General features: G+C 55.3%; 2 protein-coding genes across 7 annotated transcripts; both read left to right on the top strand.

Moving 5' to 3' along the window:
• The first annotated feature begins 6,268 nt into the window (after window positions 1-6,268).
• Window positions 6,269-18,041, top strand: ADAMTSL4 (ADAMTS like 4). 6 transcript variants are annotated; one of them, XM_060299895.2, is made up of 19 exons: window positions 6,286-6,393; window positions 6,778-6,998; window positions 8,802-8,948; window positions 9,167-9,224; window positions 9,528-9,883; window positions 10,068-10,749; window positions 10,991-11,093; window positions 11,863-11,999; window positions 12,358-12,562; window positions 12,790-12,962; window positions 13,116-13,227; window positions 13,332-13,517; window positions 13,713-13,842; window positions 14,180-14,384; window positions 14,718-14,894; window positions 15,212-15,418; window positions 15,511-15,690; window positions 15,962-16,106; window positions 16,257-18,040. In XM_060299895.2, the coding sequence occupies exons 3-19, from the start codon at window positions 8,929-8,931 to the stop codon at window positions 16,391-16,393; spliced, it is 3,213 nt and encodes a 1,070-aa protein (XP_060155878.1). In that variant the 5' UTR covers window positions 6,286-6,393; window positions 6,778-6,998; window positions 8,802-8,928; the 3' UTR covers window positions 16,394-18,040. The 6 variants fall into 6 exon arrangements, with proteins under 6 accessions (XP_030702229.1, XP_060155879.1, XP_060155878.1 ...); XM_060299894.2 differs by having other exon boundaries at window positions 8,718-8,948; XM_030846369.3 differs by lacking the exon at window positions 6,778-6,998 and having other exon boundaries at window positions 6,269-6,393; window positions 8,718-8,948.
• On the top strand, window positions 7,211-7,978 carry LOC115846971 (uncharacterized). The gene is given in 5 exon segments (XM_060293492.1): window positions 7,211-7,334; window positions 7,337-7,593; window positions 7,595-7,747; window positions 7,750-7,853; window positions 7,855-7,978. Coding segments are annotated over 5 exon segments (762 nt in total).
• Window positions 18,042-18,675: the final 634 nt, after the last annotated feature.

The following is an 18,675-nucleotide window of genomic DNA, read 5'->3' as shown; positions in this document are numbered from 1 at the left end:
TGAGATGAGCCTGGGCCTGTGGTCAGAGGGGCAAGCCCACACTACCTCCTGCCTTGACTCATTTCCTTCAGAGCAAGCTCTGAGTCTTCCATTTCTGACTTCAAGTTCTTGGTATGTACAAAATTCTTGCCTCTCCTTTGGCTGCCCTGCCCGCCTCTCTGGCTGCAGTTTTGAGTTTTGTACCCTGATTCCTACCCTTTTATGTCTGCCTTTCTTAGGCCTTCAACACAATTTGTCAAAATTAATTTGACACCAAGCTGGCTTTCTGTAGAAAGTCAGGGAAACTTCTAGGCACGAGAGCAAGATTCATGTGGGGAGAATTACCATGGCCCTTTCCTTAGGGCAGTCCTGAGGTTAGAATCCTCTGTCTCCAGCGGCAATCCAGTAAAGAAAGAAGCCATTTCTTGAGGCTCAAGTGGTGGAAATAACTTGCTCAGATTCTGTCCCATAGAGTCCAGCACATCAGCTGATCTCCCCGCTCTGCTCTATAACTGAAAGGGGTGCCCTGTTCAAACCACAAACAGGGCCCACATCACCCCCAGAGCCTGCCTCTCTGTATACCTCTGCTCTGCTTGGAGAAATTCTTAATTTACTTCTGGAATTAGGTGAGGGGTTGGACACTGGGCCCAGTTATCACCGGACATTTATTCTCTCTGTAGGAGCCCCTTTGGAGAGGAAAGATGGGTTTCTGCCACCTTCCTTACTTGGGACAAAACGCACTCTTTCCTGCTCTTAATTCACATCTGTAGTTGATCTTGGAATTGGTCACAGTACTATGTGTGGCCAGTACATTAAGTGCAATTCCAGACTCAAGAACAAAACAATAAGTTTCTCTGTTTTCTCAAAATGCTTGGAGGCCTCAACCCTCGCCCTACCTCCACCAAGCAGGGCCTGCCCTTTTTTCTGTGACTCTGGGACAATGTCTTCCCAGTGCATCTTTGCCCTCAGCAGCTGCTGAACCTGTGCCAGCCCAGAGCACCTCACCTTCTGGCCCACGAACCCCAAGGCACAAGGAGCCTGCCAAGCTGGGAAGACATCACAGAACTCAGTCCTGGTGGCCAATCTGCTGCCAGATTTCTTAGTAAGGAAGATCGCTTCTACCCAGACAGCAACATAACTTTTTTCCCCAACCCCTGGCACAGAGGCTGGGCCACCGTTGTCAACCTGCTGTGAGAACACATTTAATATGTGCTCTGTCACTGGCAAATCCTTGTTGAATCTTGCTGGGCTCTGAGAGAGGATTCTCAGCACAGAACGTGGGCATCGCGATGGGGCAGGTCTAAGTCTTTACACAGTGCAGAGTTTTGATCTACGCGGCACGTCAACTAAAATAAAATTTTAAATGCATCATTAATCATAACGCTGACTGACTTTTCTCTATGACTCTACAGCTTCACACACCTGCTCTTATTTTTATTTTGGCTATTGCAATAATCCATGAAGTAGATAAACTGAGAACTGTTGTTACTCCAATTTTAGAGATGAGAAGCCTGAAGCTTAGCATGCCCAAGGTCACACAGCCCCTGAATGGCAAAGTTGGGATGGAATCTGGATCAGCACTTAATCTCTTTAGGACCCAGGGCTGGATCTTGCAGCAGGAGCAGTAGCAGCAGTGGCAGCATGGGACGGTCGACCGCTCTGGGCTCCCCAGGCCCTAGTAGCCAAGGGGAGTGTGGCTACTTGAGAATGTTCTCCAAGATCCTAAGGACAGGACTAAGTGGAGGCTTGTGTCAGAGGAATGGGTCCTGGCTAATTGTTCCCCATGCCTGGTGATGGGTACCATTTTATTAAATCTGTACATCGGTTATATTGAGACTATAACAGAGGAAGAATATCATCTGAAAATCTTCCCAATTTAGCAAACAATGAATATTCTCAAACATTCTGGAGGCCTAATCCAGAAGCTCTAGCTTATGGCCATGTTTCCCAAGCACATATGTAAGAAGATGTGCACATGAGTTCAAACCACTTTACATAGTTGTCAAAGTACTGACGATTTTGTAAACTTAATGGCTGCCAAGGTTATGTTTGATCAATTCATTCAATTCCATAAACATTTACTGAGCACTTCCTGTTTTTCGAATGCCGATGGACAGACAGACACATGGCTCAGGGCGGTACTGAGGCAAAGTCTGTCACCAAGGACCCCAGGACCTGCCTGAAAGGACCTGGAAGATTGAAATATGGTAATCAAATTTAAAAGAATCCTGGGACTTCCCTGGTGGCGCAGTGGTTAAGAATCCGCCTGCCAATGCAGGGGACACGGGTTCGAGCCCTGGTCCGGGAAGATCCCACATGCCGCAGAGCAACTAAACCCCTGTGCCACAACTACTGAGTCTGTGCTCTAGAGCCTGCGAGCCACAACTACTGAAGCCCGTGCGCCTAGAGCCTGTGCTCCGCAACAAGAGAAGCCACTGCAATGAGAAGCCCACGCACCACTCACTGCAACTAGAGAAAGCCTATGGGCAGCAACGAAGACCCAAGGCAGCCAAAAAAAAAAAAGTTTCTGACCAAATTTAATGTCTCCAGAGCAGTGACTGGGAGACCAGAAAAATCCCATCCTCATCTTGCACCTCATCTTACCAAACGGGCCACTTCCTGTTTCTTCATGATTTCATCATCCTAGAACCAGCTCAGCCAAAATGGGTTGACACAACAACCAGAAAGTGCTGGAATGTGACCATAGCTGAGGCAGGGATCACCATTTCTAGTTCATGGCTTATCCCACAAGCATTTATTAAATGCCAGGCGAGGTGGAGGACACAAAGGTAAACATGGCCGGGTGGCCCCCACCCTCCAGGTTCCTTGCAGAGAACAGGTCACAGAGGCTGTTCTCATAACTGTTGTGGGGAGTAAGCTAACTAGGCCAATGGTCAGCAGAATGGCATCAGTGACAGAAAGTGCGGAACAACGTGACAGGACACTGAGAATCAACGGCTGGAGACCAGGCTGGTGCGTAGCAACTGGGAATAGAGTGGCTCTTCTGGAACAAAGGAGCTGAGCAAACCACGATTCCCATAGGCAGGAAGGCAAACACTGGGCTTTCTGAAAATGGGTGCTATGGCCACAAACCAAAAGACACACAGTTTCACACTAGTTTCCGGGCCCCACCTGTGCACACTGGTATCGGCATCAGCATTATGTTGGAGTAGGGACAACGTCTCACAGGAAACATGAGTTTAAAATGTTATTCGGTTCAACACAAATAAAACTTCCTTATTCTACTACCAGAAAAAAGAATTATTAAGTGAACTTAGCTAAATTTCTCAAACATTTCATTTGCCCCCAACATACACAGGTAATAGCTTCTCACTGTGAGGTTTGGGGCAAATTACCGAATTTTTCTTTGTGTCTTTCTTTTTTTTTTGGCCACTCCGTGAGGCTTGCTGGATCTTAGTTTCCTGACCAGGGATCAGACCCAGACCCCTGGAATTCCCTGTGTCTGTTTCCAAATCCGTTACAATGAGGTCTGCACACAGAGTAAGTGCTATATACATGTTAGCTATATTATTATTATTATTAAATCACTATGTTAAGCTCAAAGTCAGACGAATACTTAGCCTGTTCCCTTTTTGTCCTTCATTTGTCCTAGCCCTACAGGTACTTTTGGGTGAACATCTACTTACTGCATAATCTTTTAAGAAATTTCTTTTTATCCTTGAGACAGTGTCCACAAATTTCATCTGGCCTTTTGCACACTGCCGAGGCATAGGAAATTCCTTTCCTTATACAATCTTTTCAGACCACCAAGTCATGGGAGGTGATAGCTGTAATAAATCTCGTGAGCTCTTTGGCTCACAGCCACTTCTTAATGGAAAGGACTATATCTGACCCTCAGTTCACAGCATGACAAATGTCAAAGGCGGACCTTTCCCTCGGGCCAGGCTTCCTTCCCACTCTGCTGTCTTCGGTCACACCTTCTGGTCCTGCAGCTTGCCTCCTGGTAGATAAGTGAATGCTGCTGGGGTGTGACTTGGGGGCACTGAAAGGCCCCTGACCTAAAATATCTTCCTCTGTCCCTGTGGACTGGGCATCTCATCGTCAGCATTGTACTCTGAGGTCTGAGCAAAGGGGCTTCCCACTCCAAATCCAGAACTATAAATATGCCTCTGGGTTAGGACTGCATGTCACCAACAGTCCCAAGATAAACCACCCCTACCGGGAGGGGGCCTTAACCCATTATCTTCCCAAGCTCTTTAGGAGTATGAGACCAAGACTGAGGACGTTTTCAGAAGAGGCACAGACTTAAGGCCTGCAGACAAGTCTGAGCAACAGTCATGTTTTGGAGGTTGTACTTGATGTCTTAAAGTTGTTTTTTTAGTGACTTGTCAATATTTTAAAACTAGGATGCTTTATAATGTCTCTTAAAAAATAAAAACTTAATAACAAAGCTCTAGCAACATTGTCCTGCACCCGCACAAAGTAACAGGGGTCTTAGGGGTTCCCAGCCAGCTTACCCACCATCCTGTGGGCCTGAGCTTGGGTAAAAAAGTTGGAAAGCAGGCCTGGGCACCTGGGACTCATTTGTCTGTTGTATATCATTCCAATTCAAATATTTCTTTTAACTCTAAAAAAAAAAAAAAAAACCATAAAAAAATATGAAAAAATACAGATGACACGAAGTAGCCTAAAGTTCTTTCCTTGTGTTGAAAAAACTTAGGGATTTACTGAGAAAACAAAATATGGATGTTAAACTTCAAATAAGGGTATACCTGTTACACGTCAAAGCATTTTAGGGCTTCCCTGGTGGCGCAGTGGTTAAGAATCCGCCTGCTAACGCAGGGGACACGGGTTCAAGCCCTGGTCTGGGAAGATCCCATATACCGCGGAGCAACTAAGCCCGGGAGCCTCCAGCCCGTGCTCCGCAGCAAGAGAAGCCACCGCGATGAGAAGCCCGCGCACCACAACGAAGGGGAGCCCCCGCCTGCAGCAACTAGAGAAAGCCTGCGCGCAGCAACGAAGACACAACACAGCCAAATATTAAATAAATTTATATTAAAAAAATATATTGACAAGGGACTTCCCTGGTGGTCCAGTGGTTAAGACTCTGCACTTCCACGGCACGGAGCGTGGCTTGGATCCCTGGTTGGGGAACTAAGATCCTGCATGCCGGGCGGTGCCGCCAAAAAGTTAAAATAAAAAAAAAATAAAATAAAATATTGACAAGTTACTGAAAAAAAGCCAAAACCTTTCAAATACTGAGTAGACCCAGCAATACAGGACCGTGGTTCATGAATAAATGGCAAATAAAACTTTAAAAATAGTAGTGACCATTTATTATCTACTTTGTCATACACTTTCATGTATATTATTTATTTCTTTAACATAACTAAAAACATAGATAACGCTTGTGGTTAAAAATTCAACAACATATAAGCATGTAGAGTAAAAAGTGAAAGCTGTATTTTTTTCCTCTCCCAACCCCACAGCCCCTGCCCAGGTGTTGCCCCCAATTCCGAGTTTAGGGTATATTCTTCCAGATATAAATGAATAGACAGACATATCTCCAAGCTTATTCGTATATATCAGATTAGCTCCATTTTACAGATGAGGAAAGTGCAGCACAGAAAAGTTGTAGTATTCATCCAAGACCACAGAGCTGATAAGTACTCGAGCTGAGATTCAAACCCAGCTCGTCTGATTCCTAAATCAGCGCATTCCTTCCGCTATGCCCCGTGTGTAAAATTTTATGGATGAAGAAACCGAGGCTCACAGAGGTCCCTGTGCAGTCAGAACCACATGGTTCACAGCCCACCTCGGGAGAGGCAGGGGTGACTGGGCTTGCACGGAAGGCTGCGTGGAGGAGAGGGCCTTGACCAACGCGGATCTGGGGTCGGGTGGGACCATCTCGGCCCAGCAACGCCCAGATCTGGGGCCCGGGGCTTGTCCACGCCGCTCGGGTACAGGCACCACCCAGCCCCTTGGCGCCACTCGCGGCCGCCTGGCCTGGGCAGGCGCAGCGCTCGCACCGCCCACTCGGAGCCGGTCTGGAGGCCGGGGTCCGGGAGTCCCGAGCCCCAGCCGGGCCTTGGGACAGCCCGGGAGCGATGGCTCCCTCCGAACCGGGCTGGGACCCCCTCGGCTTCGCCCCCTCGAGCCGTTGGCGGGTGCCGGGCTGGGGTGGCCAAGGCCCAAAGCCCGGGGTGGGTGGCCCTGGCGGGCAAGGGGTTCGGGGTGGGCCGCCGGGACCCGGGGGCCGGCTCGGGACGCGGGCTGGGCGCGTGGCGGGCGGGCGGGCGGAGCGGGGGGCGGGGCGAGGGCGGAGCCGCGGCCGGAGGCGGCAGTGTCCGGAGCCGGGCTCAGGGGCAGCCGTGGCCGCCGCGGAGCAAGGCTGCCTGGAGAGAGCGCCCGGGCGCAGAGGGGTTAACGGGCCGCCGGGGCCGAGCAGAGCAGGTACAGATCTTCCCTGGGACCCCCGGCCCCGGCCGCCCTCTCTCCCCGGTCCCGTTAGACCCCCCGCTCTGCGCGCACGCGCCGTCCCCGTTCCCTGCGCCCCGCGGTCGCGCCCCAGCCACGACCCCAGCCCCAGCTCTTATAGCCTCGAAAGTCCCTGGGGTCGAATTCCTGGGGAGGGGGTTCTGATTCCTTGGAACTCTGGCCCCCATCACTCGGGCGGAGAATCAGCCAAAATTCCTACGAAGTCACAGAGTAAAATTGGAAAACGTAGCCAGGACCTCCCGGCACACGCCCGGCGCCTCCTGCCCTCCTCTAGATGGGTGCTCCTGGAGGATGTGTTTCCCCCATCCCCCAACCCCACCACTCTCTTCTGTCCTGGAGTTGGGGGACAGGGACACTACGAGGGACGCATGTGGGTGCCCTTGATCCAGCTCAGCCTGACGACTAGAAAGGAAAGATGCCTGTTGGGATGGGCCTCCAGGACCCAGGAGTGGAGGGCACAAGGAGGACCAAGGAGTTCTCATCCAAGATAGGGACTCTCCAGCCAGCCCTGGAGCCTGCTGTGGGGCGCCCTGCCCCGCAGCACCACCCATTTCCCAGAGGTGGGTCCCCTGGGGGTGAAGGGGTTAGTTCTGCCCAGGTCTCTCTTCCTTGATCTTCACTGGCCAGTGTGGAGGTGTGGCCGGGAGGAGCCCAGGTTTGTCTAGACCAGAGTCAGCCTGGCCCAAGAGTGACCACTTCTGACCTCTCCTTTCTTCATCCTGGGCAGTGAGACACACCAGATGAGGAACATGAGAAGGGGTGAAAACCACAAATGTGTATCTGTTTCTGTAGGGGTGGAGGGGGAGTGTCGGCCCCCTGCCCAGCTATGCAGGGGGTGGGGTAGGACTTTTCCAGAGAGGGAGCCAGGCCTGGCCCTGGCCCCAAGAGTTCACGCCACCCCACCCCTTACTTCTCCAGGGAACTGCCAAAGCCAAACCCAGCTCAGGACAGGATTATGTGTACTGGGTAGACCCATGGAGAAAGAGGTAGCAGAGAGAAGCAGAGGCAGAGAGGGAGTAGAGAGGGGACCCGGACCCGGCAGCAAGAAGTGGCAGTGATCATCACCCCATCTCTCCTTTCCTTCAACCTCCAGTAACAGAGTCAGGCAGAGAGCTGAAGTTTTGGGTGGAACGTTGGCCCTTCTCTGGAGCCCCTACCCGCCCCCCCCCCCATCAGGGTGGAGTTGCTGACCTCAGTGGTCAGCCCAGCCAAGGGAAGGAGCTGCCATCAGCAACCCCCTTCCCAACCCCAAGCAGCTGAGGAGACCCTGCAGCTCAGGCTCAACCACTGTGATCCCTCCCTTAACTTCCCAAGTCCTGGGGTCTCAGGGAGGGAAGTGGGGCTGAGAGTTGCTACCCCCAAGCACATTCCTGCCCTTCTCTCTGTCATTTTCCTGCCCCTGAGCTGGCCCACCTCGGCATTAGCTCCTTGGATTCCTCTCCCGGGTGCCTTTCAGATCCAACAGAAACATTTTTTTTTTTTCCTGGAAAGCAGAACTCCGAGCAGCATGAGGAGTGGGGGTGGGAAGGGCTCATTGTGAGCAGGAAGGGGCTGGAGGGCAAGGGGAGCGATGGGAGAGTCAGGCTTAGACCAAGGGAGGGTTCCAAGCTCCACTTCCCCAAGGATCAAGTTTAGCCTTCAGGAGGACTTCCTGGCTCTTCAGAAGATAGACCGTGCATGATTGGGGAGCAACGGCATCTCTAGCTGCATATCCCCTTCCCAGGTTTCCCTAGCCCATCAGAGTCTTGCCTGAAGTAAGGCCTCATTGATCTAATGCTGGATGCTGGCCCCTAGAGACAGGTTAAATCTCAGTGGGAAAAATCACCTGCTTCTCTAGAGATTAAACCATCAGCCCATTTAGTTTATCCCTTGACTGGGAAGTGTTTGAGGCAGGCAGAGATGTGCCTGAGCGTTCCAGAAGGAGCTTTATTAGCTAAGAGGGGAAGAAAAAGCTGGGAATCAGGTAGGAAACGGAAAGCCCAAGGGGCTTCCAGTCAGCAGCTCAGAGGGGGTGTCTGGTAAGTCCTCACTGAGCCTCCCTCCTCAGCTTTCCAGGACCTCTGGGAGGGCAGGAGGGAGAGCCAGATGAAAACCATCTTAAGAAAGATGCGTGTGCCTGAGCTGGCCTAGAGACAGTTCCTAGTTAGGACAGGGAGCTGAGAAGTTCCTGCAGTTGAGGAGGGGGACTGAGCCTGAGTTGGGAGGCTGAAGGCAGACCACCACCCCTCCAGCCTGGGCGGATGGACAAGGGCAGTGTGCCTTCTCCCTCCCTCCCTCAGGATCAAAAAGGGGTGGGCCAGTCTTCACCCATCCATTCTCACTCTGAGGTGTCCTTCTGAGGAGTCATCCCTCCCAACCCCCAGCTTTCTGGAGACTGGACCAGGCTTCGGTCCCTGCAGAGCGCATCCCCCACCCCACGCCCAGATGCCGGAGTAGAGTTGACTTCCGGTCCCCTCCTGCCTGGCCCTGGGGGCCATCAAGGGAGGAGAGATGGAGAAGTGGGCGGGCAGGTAAGAGGTGGGGCGGCCCTGGAGGAGGGATGGCTGGGTCTCCGGTCTCTGGAAGGGAGAGAAAGGAGCTCTGGGGGAGGCTGGGGGAAGTGATGAGTAACTTCTGATCTCTGAGCAGCTGGTATCAGGATGTGCGGCGCCTCCTTGGGGTGAGGGCTGTGTCGTAACACCTCCTCCGGCTCCTGTCTGACACCTTCACTCCTGCCTTTGGTTTGCAGGCCCCGGATGTGTCTGATGCTGCTTCTGTTCCTCCCTCAGCTCTGCCTGGATCAGGAGGTGAGCCAGGGACTAGAGACTACGATCCTTTCCTCTCCCTGCCTCCCGGCTTCCCGCAATCTCCAGGCCGCGTCTGCATTTTCCACAGCCTCTGATAAGCCGCAGCCCCTTTCTCTCACACTTGGCCCTCCCAGCCTCCCTAACTCCCTAACTCCTCGCTAAATCACTTCAAGTCCCACCTCTGCTACTGAATGGGACCTTGGGCCAGTCACTACTGCCCCAAGCCTCCAGCGTTGGACTAGATATTCTGTACAGTTCCGTCGAAAATCATTCTAATTTTGGCTGAACTTTTTGTCTACACAGGTGTTGTCTGGGCACTCTCTTCAGACACCTCCCGAGGAGAACCAGGGCCCTGAGGGTGTCTGGGGTCCTTGGGACCAGTGGGCCTCTTGCTCCCAGCCCTGCGGGGTTGGGGTGCAGCGCAGGAGCCGGGCGTGTCAGCTCCCTACAGCTCAACTCCACCAGGGCCTGCCCCTCCCACCCCGGCCCCCAAGACATCCAGAAGCCCTGTTCCCCCGGGGTCAAGGCACCAGACCTCATACTTCCCGAGAAACCCTTCCCCTGTATAGGCCACCACCTCGGGGAAGAGGTGGGCCCCTTCGAGGTCCTGCTTCTCATTTAGGGAGAGAGGAGGCCCAGGAGATTCAAGGAGCCAGGAGGTGAGGGGTGGGGCTTTGAGGGAAGAGGCGGGGCCTTGGGCAAGGGGCAGAGCTAGGGATGAAGGAAAGGGGAGCAAAGGATCCAGGGTTTATAAAGGCTTATCTTTGGTGCTGGGGAGTCGCCTGGGGAGCCAGGCTCCGAGGTAGCCAGCACTGTGACCCCACGTCTGCTACACTTTCTCAGGTCCCGGGTTCGAGACCCCATCAAGCCAGGAATGTTTGGTTATGGGAGAGTGCCCTTTGCTTTGCCGCTCCATCGGAACCGCAGGCACCCCAGGAGACCACCCAGCTCTGAGCTCTCGCAGACCTCAGATCTTCCATCCCTGACTCCAAGAACAGAGCCATCTTCTGCAAACCACACCCCGCAAACTGAACTCCCTCCTACTGAACCGTCTGCCCACACCCCGTCCCCCCCAGGAGAACCCCCAAGCCCCGAAGCTGCTCAGACAGAGGTGCCCTCTAGAACCAGGCCTGCCCTCACATGGCCCCACCCCAGAGCCCAGGCCTCTGGCACAGAGCCCTCCTTGTTCCCTCCATCCCCAGGAGAAGGTAGCTCCTTTCACATGTCCCCTCAGCCAAGAAGGCCAAGTTCCCAGGGTTGGGCCGGTCCCCGGCTGGCAGAGAGACACCCTAATCCTTTCCTTTCTGTCCCTCGGAGCCGAGGCCAGCAGAGCCAGGAGCACTGGAGACCTGGGGGGAATCTTCACGGGTCCCTCACGGAGTCTGCCCCTCACTACCCAGATGGCTGGTTGCCTCTGCTGAGTGCTGGCCCCCATTCCAGCCCCCTCTGGAGCCTCTTTGCTCCCAGTAGCCCTGTCCCAAGATGTTCTGGGGAGAGTGAGCAGCTGAGAGCCTGCAGCCAAGCGGTGAGTTCCTTCTTGGACCCCTCCCCAGACTTCCAATTCTGCTTCCCTGACCCTGAGCCTGGGTCCTCAGCCTGTCAGATCTGGACCTGAGGGAGAAGGGCCTTGGCATCTGACCTCTTCAGGGTAGGGACCTTGGAGCTCTTCCATAGACCTGACCTGCCTCCATATCCCCCCAATCCAGCCCTGACCCACACCCCCATTTTCCTCCCCAGCTTTGACTCCTCTGTATCCCCCACCTCAGCCCTGCCCCCCTGAGCAGCCAGACCCCCGGGCCCTGCAGTGTGCAGCCTTTGACTCCCAGGAGTTCATGGGTCAGCTGTACCAGTGGGAGCCCTTCACAGAAGGTGAGGTTTCTAGCCCACTCCCTGGACAGGGTGGCTGGAGATTGGGGGATGATGGGGAGGGAGACACTCAGCCCCTCTTTTTCTTCTCTGTAGGCTCTTGTATTTCTTCTGTGTCATATTGTCTTCCTTATTTCCCAGGGCTGGGGAGAGAGACAGAACAGGACCAGAAAGGGCTGGGGGTTTCGGACAGAGCCCTAGCTGTCAGATGGCGGTGTATGGTCAGCAGAGGGGTCAGGCTAGGAGAAGGGATGTGTCCAGAGGTGCCCTTTGGCTGGTCTTCTCTGGGAAGAAGCCCAACCCAGGAGGTGGGATGGATGTGACATGAGCAGGGCATGGTCAGAGAGATCCTGCCCAGTGGTGACAGCTCAGTGGAGGTGCCCCATGGATCTTGGACAGTGTTGTGTCACTTTCTCCCAAGTTACCATCCGTTTGATTTTCAGCCTGTGTCACCTTGATACCAAGACAAGCCCTCATGAGCTCTGAACTCACATAATCATAGTTTCAAGTATCTGTCCTCTCTCAGAGCTCACAACCCCTTTTCTGGTCTTAGTGACCTCAATTGATCTGACCCAACTTTTGTGTGACCCTCAAACTGACCTTTCAGAGTACAGAATTGTCATGTTCCCTTCATCCACAGTGACCTCGGCAACCTCAGGATGCCCTATTGCTAATATAAGGCAAGCCAAGCCGCTCTCAGGGCCCTGGGTTCTTTCTCAGTTAACCTCCTGCCCGGGACCCCAGCTAACCACCCTTCTACCCTGTCTCTTAGTTCAGGGTTCCCAGCGCTGTGAACTGAACTGCCGTCCCCGTGGCTTCCGCTTCTATGTCCGTCACACCGAAAAGGTCCAGGACGGGACCCTGTGTCAGCCTGGAGCCCCAGACATCTGTGTGGCCGGACGCTGTCTGGTGAGGGAGGACGGGGTGTGCACATGGGGAGAGAGGCGATGTTAATAACTGCCACAGGCACACACACAGAGTCTCCTTGCTCATCATCACAATGGCAAAACACCAGACTCAGGTTGCAGAGAGGAAAGTTCTTACCTGCCAAGCAGGGCTGAGCAGAGTCAAGAGTCGAACTCCTTAAGCCCATCCAAGCTTCCCAGAGGCTGGCTGGGAATGGTGGGGCTGACAGAGAAACTACAAGTCTCACTTGTAGTGCAAAGGTCAAGACACGTGGTGAGCCGAAGACTCCAAGACGACCAGGCCAGGGTTGGAGGTGGTGTCTGGCTTCTGGCAGCCCCTGCCTCACTCCGCTTTCCCCTAGAGCCCTGGCTGTGATGGGATCCTCGGCTCGGGCAGGCGTCCAGATGGCTGTGGAGTCTGTGGGGGTGATGATTCTACCTGTCGCCTCATCTCGGGGAACCTCACTGATCGGGGGGGCCCTCTGGGCTATCAGAAAATCCTGTTGATTCCTGCTGGAGCCTCCCGGCTCTGGATCGCCCAGCTCCGGCCCAGCTCCAACTACCTTGGTGAGTCCCTGGATTCCCCGAGTCTTGGTCCCCCGTTCCATTCCTGGCCTATTGGTTCTGCCCTTCACGCCCCCATTCAGCACGGCAAGTGAGCCACCCGGGAAGTCAGGCCTCCCTTCCTCCCTCCCGCGAGGGCACGGGCTATGTGGGGTTCTGTGCTGTCAGGGAAGTGGTGGGAGAGGGGGACAGTATGACTAACCTCGCATGTCCTGATCTGCCACCTCCAGCACTTCGTGGCCCTGGGGGCCGGTCCATCATTAATGGAAACTGGGCTGTGGATCCCCCTGGGTCCTACGCTGCCGGCGGGACTGTCTTCCGGTACAGCCGTCCTCCTCGAGAGGAGGGCGTGGGGGAAAGTCTGTCTGCGGAAGGCCCCACGACCCAGCCTGTGGATGTCTACGTGAGTGAGGGGCCTGCACCTGGGCCGGAGGTGGAGGCCGCCCCGCTGCCTCTCCTCTGAGGGGAAAGCTGTGGATCTCAAGATGGGCAGAAGGCTAGTGGATGCCCCCCTGGCCACCCCCAAACATTCATTACCTTCTCTTTTTCTCCCCAGATGATCTTTCAGGAGGAAAACCCAGGTGTTTTCTACCAGTATGTCATCTCTTCACCTCCTCCAAACCTTGAGAACCCCACCCCAGAGCCCCGGCTCCCCCAACTCCAGCCTGGTAAGACTTTGATCTCCAGACCTAAAAGGAGTTGGGGAGAGGCTGAGGGGAGCTCGAGGCAATGGGGATGCGTCTAATTTGTCTACCCGACTCTCCCTGCGCAGAGGTTTTGAGGGGAGAGCCCCCACCTGCTTCAGTACCCCGCCCTGCCCGCACCCCAGGCACCCTCCAGCGTCAGGTGCGGATCCCCCAGATGCCTGCCCCGCCCCACCCCAGGACACCCCTGGGGTCTCCAGCCGGATACTGGAAACGGGTGGGACACTCTGAGTGCTCGGCATCCTGTGGAAAAGGTGAGACTTCACCCACCAGCCTGTATTCCTGGCACCCTCAGCCCAGATGCCCAGCTTGGCACTCCTGACCCCATACCCTGGATTGTGGGTCCACACCTTGACTCTGTGCCGAATCGGACTTCAGTGCCTGGGACCCCACTGACACTGGATGCCGAGCTATCCTGCCTCCCCTGGCTTCCCTTTTATCCCTTTCAGGTGTCTGGCGCCCTGTCTTCCTCTGCATTTCTCGTGAGTCAGGAGAGGAACTGGATGAACGCAGCTGTGCCGTGGGCACCAGGCCCCCAGCCTCCCAGGAACCCTGCCACGGGCCCCCGTGCCCACCGTAGTGAGTGCGCCCCACGGGAGGGTTAGGGTCCTGGGGACACGACGGTTGCCCCGGGGAAACACATCCTCGCCCCCATAGGATCTCACCTGGACTCTGCACTCAACACAAGATCTCCTGGCTTCAGAGAGATGTTATTCAGTGAGAAAGGCTGACATTCCATAGACAACAAGGAAACCCTGAGCCCCACAAGGGATCCCAGACTTCAAATATGCCCACTCTCCTCTGAGGGGTCCCCACCCCCAGTCTGTCGTCCCCTTCCCCAAACATGGCAGCCCCACACATCTCTGTTTTTGCCCTCTGTGTCTCTGTCCCTTCCCCTCCCTGCCCACGCCCATAGCTGGGAGGCCGGCGAGTGGACGTCCTGCAGCCGCTCCTGTGGCCCCGGCACCCAGCACCGTCAGCTGCGCTGCCGGCAGGAGTTTGGGGGTGGCGGCTCGTCGGTGCCCCTGGAGCGCTGCGGACATCTGCCCCGGCCCAACATCACCCAGCCGTGCCAGCTGCGCCTCTGCGGCCGCTGGGAGGTCCGCTCCCCCTGGAGCCAGGTGAGTGGTCCCAGGCAAGGAAGCTCTTGGAGCGGGAAGATCCTGGAGGCATGGGCACCAGTGAGCTAGAGCAGTGGTTTTTCCAACTCCGTTCTAATCAGCAGAAACTTTTACAAATGAGATCTCATGTAGAACCTCCATCTGTAAGTCTGCGAAGAGACGGAACCGGGGCTTGGGGGCCCAGAGCCCCATACTCAGCCTGCTCCTCAGCCCACGAAGCCCTGTAACCGCTGAGCCAGGCATCAAAGGCACATCCTGGTTCAGAGGCCCCAGAGCTGGAGGCTGGTGAGGCAGCGGGGGAAGCCCAGGCCTGAATGCCCCTCGTCCCCTCAGTGCTCTGTGCGGTGCGGGCGCGGCCAGAGGAGCCGACAGGTCCGCTGCGTCGGCAGCAACGGTGATGAAGTGAGCGAGCAGGAGTGCGTCTCAGGCCCCCCGCGGCCCCCCAGCAGAGAGGCCTGTGACATGGGGCCCTGTACCACAGCCTGGTTCCACAGCGACTGGAGCTCCAAGGTGGGCCCCACACCCCCTCAGCCGAGCCCCACGCCCCTGGTACCCCCCACCCAGGACACCCTCCCGGGGCCTTTCCAGCACAGTTGCATAACGTTGATTGAGCAAGCACCTGCCGTCTGCTAGACACTGCTGATGCTGGGGACTCAGAGAAAAACTTACGCTGACATCCTGACCCCTGCCTGGCAAAGTTTCCCCATATCTGGCTGGTACCCCTGGGGCATTCCCTAACTCCCGGATCCGGGATGTGTCTGTCCTCAGCCCCCTCCCCTTCCTCTACTTGTCACTCCAGCCTCCCTTCACACTCTGCTTCCCAACAGTGCTCAGCTGAGTGTGGGACGGGAATCCAGCGACGTTCTGTCATCTGCCTCGGGAGTGGGGAGACCCATGGGGAAGGCCAGGAGGAAGCAGGGGCAGGAGCCACTGAGCAGACCTGTGCTCCAGGAAGCCGCCCCCCTGACATGCGTGCCTGCAGCTTGGGGCCCTGTGAGGTGACGTGGTGCTGGTACACGGGGCCCTGGGCAGAGGTGAGCTGAGAGCCTGGGAGGGGGCCCGTCGGTGGGATTCCCTGGAGGGAGGTCGGAGTAATCCTGCTCTCCCTTCCCGTCTTCTCCATCAGTGCTCCTCAGAATGTGGCTCTGGCACGCAGCGTAGAGACATCATCTGTGTGTCCAAACTGGGGACTGAGTTCAATGTGACTTCTCCTAGCAACTGTTCCCACCTGCCCAGGCCCCCTGCCCTGCAGCCCTGTCAGGGGCAGGACTGCCAAGACCGATGGTTTTCTACACCCTGGAGTCCGGTGAGTGCCTGGCACCCTTGCCCGCTCAGCATGGACTTCCAGGGGAGGGGAGGCGTCCCTCCTTGTACCTCCCTCTGCCCCAGGCTAAAGCCAGCGGCAGTTTAACTTGTCTCATTTCCTAGACCAGGAGGACAGGTGGGCCCCCTCCATGTGGGGTTTCATAATGCTCCAGGATAGCCCCCCAACTCTTTTCAGAGGAGGAGGAGGCCTGGGGTTCAGGAGGAGCCTGGGGCACAGCAAAGATCTGATTTGATAGCTGGGGTCTCCCCAGTGTTCTCGCTCCTGCCAGGGGGGCATGCAGACAAGGGAGGTCCAGTGCCTGACTGCCAACCAGACCCTCAGCATCCGATGTCCTCCTCACCTGCGGCCCTCCAGGAAACGATCCTGTAACAGCCAACCCTGCAGCCAACGCCCCGGTAAAGAGCTCCCTCTCCCCAGTCCCCAGCAGAGCGGGGTCAGCTGAAGTGTGGGTGGAGATTAGGAAGGACGAGTGGGAGTGGGCAACACACCTCCAGCAGGATGGATCTTGGTGACTTCTTGTGCCCAATGGCCTCCTCTGTCTCCAGATGATCAATGCAAGGACAGCTCTCCACATTGCCCCCTGGTGGTGCAGGCCCGGCTCTGCGTCTATCCCTACTACACAGCTACCTGTTGCCGCTCTTGCGCCCATGTCTTGGAGCGGTCTCCCCCGGAGCCCGCCTGAAATGGGTCCAGGAGACCCTCTCCTCGTGGTTTTTTCATGCCACCATCAGTCACCTGTCAATCAGCTCACTCTGTACCCTCTGGCTCTCTAGCCTGTCCTGGTCTCACTAGGGACGTCCCCCAGGGTGGTCGAAGGTGGCAAGATGACGGACAGTAACTGTCAAGACGTGTGGTTGGGTCTGTGCGGTGGTGTGATGGTGTGTGTGCACATATGCCCCCAGATGTGTATATGGGCCTGTGTGGATGTGTGTGCGCCCATAAACCTGTATCACTTCTCAAAAAGAAGTTACACAGACTGAGAAGGAACCGGGAGAGGGGACGATGCCTGTTTCTGTCAGAGTTTTCTAGGCTGAAAGGAAAGCAAGTTTGCAACTCTTTGGGAATCCGAGCTACTTAGAGTCTGGCCTTCCCATTAATCCCAACTTTGTGTCCTCAACCTCATTTCTTCTGTTCAGGCCACACATCATCTAAACCATCCTTTTGTCCTCTGACCCTTTCTCCCCTTACTTAGTCTCTCTATCCCTCCCTCTCATAGTTAGCTAGGGATGGGGTGAGCCATTGCCAATCCTGCTTTTCCCCAGGAAGAGAGACTATCTCCCCAGAGCAGGGACCAGCTGGGCAGAAGATGGCAAAGAGAAAGGTTAGAATAAGACAACCGAGCCCCTGCTCCCGCTCCCCACCTCCTAAAACAGTTCCCACCCCAGAACTAATTTATTTTTTATTAAAGATGATTATGACAAATGAGAAACAGGCTCTTCATTGTCCTCGTGGGAACCCAGCCATACAGGCCACCTAAGCAAGCAGTGTGAGATCAGAATGAAGGGTGGGAAGGGGACTAGTACTTGGAGCCCAGGTGGAGAGAGTTTGGGCCCAGAAAGGCTAATGAATGAGCCCCAGTCACCTGAGACCGGGAGCCTTGGTCAGAGAGGGAGAGGATCCTGGCCGACCTCAGGCCCTGCAGGTTGGTCATTGACCACTAGAGGTCACCACTTCTCCCAGTTTAGGTATGGAGTTGGGCACTTGGGTCCAGAGCTGAAGAAGAAACTGCTTGGCCTATGGTGGGTTTCTTGGTAGGCTGAGTCTTTCTGTAAAGTCTCTTGTAATCTAGTAGCACTTTTTTCCCATCTGGGGCTGAGCTGAATGGCGGCTGCCTTTTCAGGGGTCTTTTTTCCTGTTCCCTTTCTTTGGCCCTGCCTTCCTGCCCCTCTCATCCTTTCTGCTATTACCCATTTCCCTATTAAGCTCTTGGTTTATTGCTTTTTATAGGGTGGGAGGAAAGGAAATGATTCACACCCCACACCCCTCTCCCTCAGCAGAAACGGCCGGAGGAGGAGCCTGGCCCGGCTCTAGGGGACTTGGGGGTGGAGTCGAGGGTGGAGTCAAGGAAGTACTGGATGTCCTGCCAAAGACACATTCTTCAGAGATGTCTCACCCTAGTCTCCTCCCTCCTCCCTCCCCCACCCATGTCCACTCTCAAGGTAAATAGCTTGCTAGAGGTGGTGTGAGAGTGGGCAGCCTTTTCCATAACACAGATCCTCTCCCTGACCCCTACAATTCTGAGGTCTGAGTCCAGATCTCCACTTGTGGAAGCCAGACTTCCCAGGGGTCCCCATGCCTAGGAAGAGGGGAAGTGCAATAGAATTGAGCTTCTCTCCCTATTAGAAGCATCCCTCTCCCATCCCTGCACCTCTACAAGTCTGGCCGGGTAAGACCGTAAATAAAGGCCTGCAGAAACAGCTGAACTCAGTGACTACTGTTTCCTGAGCATGCACACCCAGACACCCAGACACTGGGGAGGACCCCAGAGTTGCCTGAGGAGACAGGCCGTCTCTGCTCTGGCAGCTCCCTCACATCATACTGTTGCCTTGGGAAGCAGGCTTTCCCTGGGTTGGAAGTGGCTGAGAAGGAAGACTCCGGACAACATCTTGGGAGGACAGTGCATGAGGAAGGAGGCAAAAGAAAATGGGGGTAAAGGAAAGAAACTGACTTTAGTCCAGGGCGAGGAGTGAGGAAGGGGGTACAAGGAAAGCCCAGTCTTAGTGTCTCTGCTCAGTGTAAAGAGAAGGCGTCAGATGTGTTCCTCTCTTTGGTGAACCCCTAAGGGGATCAAAGACGCAGGGGGATCAGGGAAGTGGGACCTGAGCCCGCCCTGTAGATACTGAGGGCTGAAGGCGGAGCCCTGAGACCGAGGGAGGGGTGTGGTGAATAGCTGGGGCCCTCCCAGTGATTCCTGGAAGCTGAAGGCTGGGCGGTGGCCCCAGCTCAGCTGACTTCCCCGAAGTT

This window comes from Globicephala melas, chromosome 1 (assembly GCF_963455315.2).
Source record: "Globicephala melas chromosome 1, mGloMel1.2, whole genome shotgun sequence".
NCBI classification, from domain to species: Eukaryota; Metazoa; Chordata; class Mammalia; order Artiodactyla; family Delphinidae; genus Globicephala; species Globicephala melas.
The sequence above is the reverse complement of the archived record's forward strand: the minus strand, read 5'-3'. Positions and strand labels throughout refer to the sequence as shown.